The sequence below is a fragment of the Sinocyclocheilus anshuiensis genome, unplaced genomic scaffold (assembly GCF_001515605.1).
Source record: "Sinocyclocheilus anshuiensis isolate Anshui unplaced genomic scaffold, SAMN03320099.WGS_v1.1 scaffold38, whole genome shotgun sequence".
In the NCBI taxonomy this organism is placed as follows: domain Eukaryota; kingdom Metazoa; phylum Chordata; class Actinopteri; order Cypriniformes; family Cyprinidae; genus Sinocyclocheilus; species Sinocyclocheilus anshuiensis.
This window is the reverse complement of record NW_015544213.1, coordinates 2951489-2956689: the sequence shown is the minus strand read 5'-3', so window position 1 is coordinate 2956689 and position 5201 is coordinate 2951489. Positions and strand designations below refer to the sequence as shown.

Genomic DNA, 5201 nt, shown 5'->3' with positions numbered 1-5201 from the left:
TTCCTGAATCTGTTTGTGTGTTCACACACATCCCGTAAAGATCCCGTAAAGATCCCGTAAAGACACTTGACATTACGGTGTGACGTGTAATGTGACACGTTCTGTTTCATTTAAGCTGGTGAACGATCTCAGCTTCAGCGCAGATAGTGAGGAGCTACCTGATCTCTGCTTCGTTACAGTTTGCACATATTTTTTCGTTGCGAACGTTGATCTGCCTTCAAAACACCCGGTAAAAGAGTCACACGATAACATGCGTCATCACTACAACACACCCTTTACGGCATTGGTTCTGGCTTTTGTTCACACAGAGCTCGTTCCGGGACTGAACCCGGCAATGTTACTAGGTCCCCAACCCGGGATCGATCCCGGAATCAATCCCGTGACGTGTTTGTGTTCACACAGAAGGCACTCCGGCAATTTTCCGGGACCAATGTGCAGTGTGAAAGGGGTTAAAATGGCACCAATTAGCTCTTCTGTATAATTTTGCCATAGTCTAATTTCAAAATATGCAATTTTAGCATATTTACCCAAGTAGTAACTAGGGCTGTCAAAATGGCTGAAAAACTAAATTTGAATTTTGTACTTAAACATGATCATAATTTTTACATAATTTTTAGTAAGGGTGAAGAAAAGCTTTTGGCTTCTCTTCTGAGGCCACAAGAGGGCGCATCGAGCAAAATATTACTAACGCACGTTTATTCAAAGCATAAGATAACATGACTATCTTTGATAAAAGTGCATAATGTTTAAAATAATGTTTATAAATCAATTATAATTAATTAAGTTGCTTAAACAACTATATACAAAACAGCATCATGTATGTATGCATAGTTTAATACAAAGGGCGGAAAGCCAGTCACACAGAGAAAGTTCAATTTTTCATTTAAAAACATGAGATGCAGTGGGATGGGGAAAAAACCCGCCATAAAGTCTCGATATATGTTTTTTTCAAAGTTAAACTTGCATTAATTTTACATGGCTTTCTAAACATGCGGCTCCTTTGTGTGAGAAGCGAGTGCAACGGTGATAGATGTCCCTCTAGAAAATGTGCGAAATATGTGTTCTGTGTGAATGGCTTGGTTTCAGTTTTGATGTAAACAAGATCTTCTCCGCATTGTTCTCTTTTTCCGCAATATTTTTAATGAACAACGCAGCAGCGCTGCATCTGGTGGCTTCAACTGGATAGGCTAACAAAAACATTATAATGCAACGACACATCGCCATCGCATCTCATGCGTCACTGATAAGGCTGCCTCATTAACGCACACCTAAAATTCGAATGCAACGTTTTTGCATTCGAATGTGGATTTTTATTTTAAATTCGACGAATATTCGAAATTCAAAATTTTTTTTTGACAGCCCTAGTAGTAACTATCCTGAACTCTCCCTCTCTCTCTGTAGACAAACAAGTGGTCATCTTGGCTCTTTGTGTACTGGAGATATAAAGAGACGACGGAAAGCTGCACCTGTGGCAGCCCCATCATCCTCAGGTAACACGCGCACACACACGCACACACACACACTCATTTACCATCACAGCTGTTGGGTGATCTGAAATGTTTCTGTGAAGAGAGGTCAGACCCACATTCTGAATAATAAATGCAAATGATGCCCTATTCCTTAACACAAACACTTCATGGAAACATGTGACCCGTGTGTCATCATGAAGAGGCAGAGGCTTGTCGCCGTGGTAACCGTAAACTCAGTGGCGGTTATGTGACAAGATTGGCAACTGAGCAGGCAGATCAGTACTGATCTCATTTCCTCATTAAAGAACATCATTTCCTGCCATGATCTGTGTGACGCAGAGCACACAGCTGCGGTCCTCAGGGGTCAGAGGTCACAGAGCTGAGATTACCAATTTCTCAGAAACTCTTTAGAGTATGAGGAGCAGGAATTGTGACATGTAACATCAGGATTATTTGAAACACAACTGAGGAAAGCACTCTCCACTTAAGTTATGAGATTTTCAATGCAACCATGTCCAGAAACACTGATTTATATGCTAACACTTTACAGTAAGGTCCGGTTTTGGATGCCATGAACTAAAAATGGACAACATGTTTTGGTTACACATTATTTTACAGTGTTCATTCATTTTGTTATGTATTTACATAAATCATTGCAGTGTCATTCTGGTTAACTACATGTACTTGCTGTGTTGCTATTTTTAAAGCTGATGAAAATTACAAATAGGTCTTGTTATTGGTCTAGTAGTGATTGATTATGGTAACATGTTATATATGTAGCATAAACACTGTAAAATAAACTGTTACCACCCTGAAAAAAAAATTGGCGTGGAAACAAATTTCACTCAGAAATTGCTAGTAAATTTCACAAATATTTATAAAGAATCAGCAAGTAACACATTGAATTATTCGTGAAATTTTGTGTGTGTGTAAAATATACTCCAATAAACTTCTAAAAATCATTCCAGTGCATTTTAGTTGTTCAATTTATGTTTGTTCTTAACATATTAACTAATGTTAATTTAAACAACTTGAAATGCTAAAATGTAAACATTAACATTAACCAAGATTAATAAATCTCATATTGTTCATTATGAGTGCTTTTTAGTTATTGCATGAACTAAGATTAATGTATAGAACCTTATTGTAAAGTGTAACAGTTTGCATTAATTTAACAAAAATATGAAGTAAAAAATGTTTTGAAAAAATAAATAAATAAAATTAATTAATTTTAAATAAAATCCTCAGAAGTAAAGCTTCCACTATGGAAAAGAACATATTTAAGATGTAGATGTGCTCAATTGTCATAAAAATAGTCACATTACAAAATGTGCCTTAATATTTTATTTTATAATATTTATTTTCTTAATGTGTGTGTGTGTGTGTGTGTGTGTGCGCGCATTTATTTATATATATATATTTATTTATACACACATTTTAAATCTGTTGAAAATTATTATTTATAAGTTCATATTATTTGTTAACTAAACATCTGGACATTTGTATATATTTTGTGGGTTTTTAAATGCATTTAATGCTTTGATGCAGATCAGAGTTCATCTAAAGGACTCTTTCATCCCATTAAGTGCATTACAAAGATCAGTGAGCTTTACCGTTTAATGCAGATGATCCCTTTCTCTCCGTGTCTCTCTCTCTCAGGTATGGTGGGTGAGGGCGCTGCTCCTCTCCCGGAGTCAAACGTGGGGAACCGTATGCTGCAGAGTATGGGTTGGACCCCGGGGTCGGGCCTGGGCCCTGACGGCAGAGGCATCACGGAGCCCATACGTGCGTCTCAGAGGCCGAAGGGAGCCGGACTGGGCTTCAACTGAGCTCGAGCCGAGAACAGAGAGAGCAACTCACGCAGAGACGGTGCCCTGGGCCCGGGGGGCCGCCTTTCTCTCCGTTAACCGCAGCCAGCCAGTAGAGGGCAGCACTGAGGTGACATAGATATAGGAAAAGATGATGGACAGAATGAAACGGAATGACACCTGCACTGGCCCAGACAAGGACTGACTCTAGAGCTGCCTCACTGCCACCACACACACACACACACCGACTCATTTCAACACAACCGTTAAAGCAAATTAACTTTGGAAAAAAACATTATTCACCAAAAAAGTATCATTACAGTCAAAAATTTGCCATTTGTAATGAAAATGTTTCTGACAGTACAGTAAGAATTTCATGAAGAAATATTTAACTGCAAACATCATAGGAAAAACAAGTAATAAATTATACTTTGCATAACGAAAATGAAGCCTGTTCATAAAACCATTAAGACTTTGTGTATTATGACGTTATTTTCATGTTAAGCACATTTCCCTCAACATTCTTGTTACTGTAATGAAAAACTTTAGATTTTTTATTAAAAAGAGAATAAATTATATTCAGTACAATAGTGGCAGTCATTATTTTTTTCACATTGCAACAACAGTAATTTAAAAAATAAATGTCCTTAATTGTCATCAAAATGTTACAGTGGAAAAAATAATGATACAAAAATCAGGCTTCATTTACTTTATGCAAAATATGATTTATTTTTATTATTTTGATGTTGATTTTTCAACACCCTGCAGAAGTATTTCAGTGAGCCTGTGGGTCGTTATCAGTGATGTTAATTACAAACCAACAGTTCAGCGCTCAGTGAATACCAGCGGAAATTAGCTGAATCTTTTATTAGCTTAGTTTTTTTATTTTATTTTTTATTTTTTTCGAAAATCATTTTTAAATATTTCACCTCATAAAAACCAATGTGTTTTAACAGATTAGATCAGTCCAAATTATCGTCTATCTCCGGTATTCATTTGATATTTGTATATCTGATGTCGCTGATAATATTTGTTTAGTCTCTTTTTTCTTTTCTTTTTTTTCTTTATTTAACTTAAGATGTTTTTTTTTAGTTTTTGGATCCTGTTTTTTTACATTTGTGCAAATATCATGCACTAATAATGAATGTCAATACCTCAGCCAATCACACTCTCATGAAAACTGCATGTATGAAATGCTGAAAAGATGCAGACTGAAGCAAGCGACCGCTGCTCTTTTATGTGAGTCAACTCACGCGTGTTTTAATGATGATATATAAGGGTTTGGGGTCCATTCTGTTTATTTCCAGCATGTGTGATTCGAAATTCAGCGAAATGCACGTATTTCTCAGCAGAGTTTGAGTAATGAATAGGATTAATTGACTGAATTGGCTTAGTTGAGATGGTTGAGATGGAATTAACTGTTCAAGGAGGCGACACACTTACTACTGACGACTGTCATTTCAGGTTGTCACGAGGTAAAGATTACACCATTGTTGGGTAAACACTTCAATGCCTCTTAAGAACAATCCTAGATGATTGGAGATGCTATTATCTCGGCAGAACGTTTAGGAATCCGGTCGCTGAGACAGGTACTGAGTCCTGTACTTCCCTGAATGTAGAAAAAGTGTTTTTTTTGTTTTGTTTTTGGGAACACTTTGTATTTTTAACCATGTTTGCACTCAGAATGAACAGTTTTCAAGAGGTTGTTGACATGAATGAGGAGCATGTCAGCTTTGACTCTTCCTGTGATCTGTACAACATGCCAAACTCACAAACATGCCACATTTGTTTACATCTGTCTTTTTGTCGTTTTTGCCATTTTACATATTAGTAACAGGGATGATATGGTCTCGATGTGTGTCTTCTGAAGTCAAAGTGATGTATTGTTCATATACTGTAGATCAGTATTAAAGCGTTCTCTGCG

General features: G+C 36.7%; 1 protein-coding gene across 2 annotated transcripts in view; it reads left to right on the top strand.

Annotated features, from left to right (window-relative positions):
* The window catches only part of LOC107697201 (G patch domain-containing protein 2-like), a 16600-nt gene extending 12773 nt beyond the window's left edge, over positions 1-3827 (top strand). For both annotated transcript variants that reach the window (XM_016497881.1, XM_016497880.1), the window contains exons 9-10: positions 1402-1490; positions 3129-3827. In XM_016497881.1, the coding sequence (XP_016353367.1) occupies positions 1402-1490; positions 3129-3298 (259 nt within the window). In that variant the 3' untranslated portion in view covers positions 3299-3827. The remainder of the gene's footprint in view (positions 1-1401; positions 1491-3128) is intronic.
* Positions 3828-5201: the final 1374 nt, after the last annotated feature.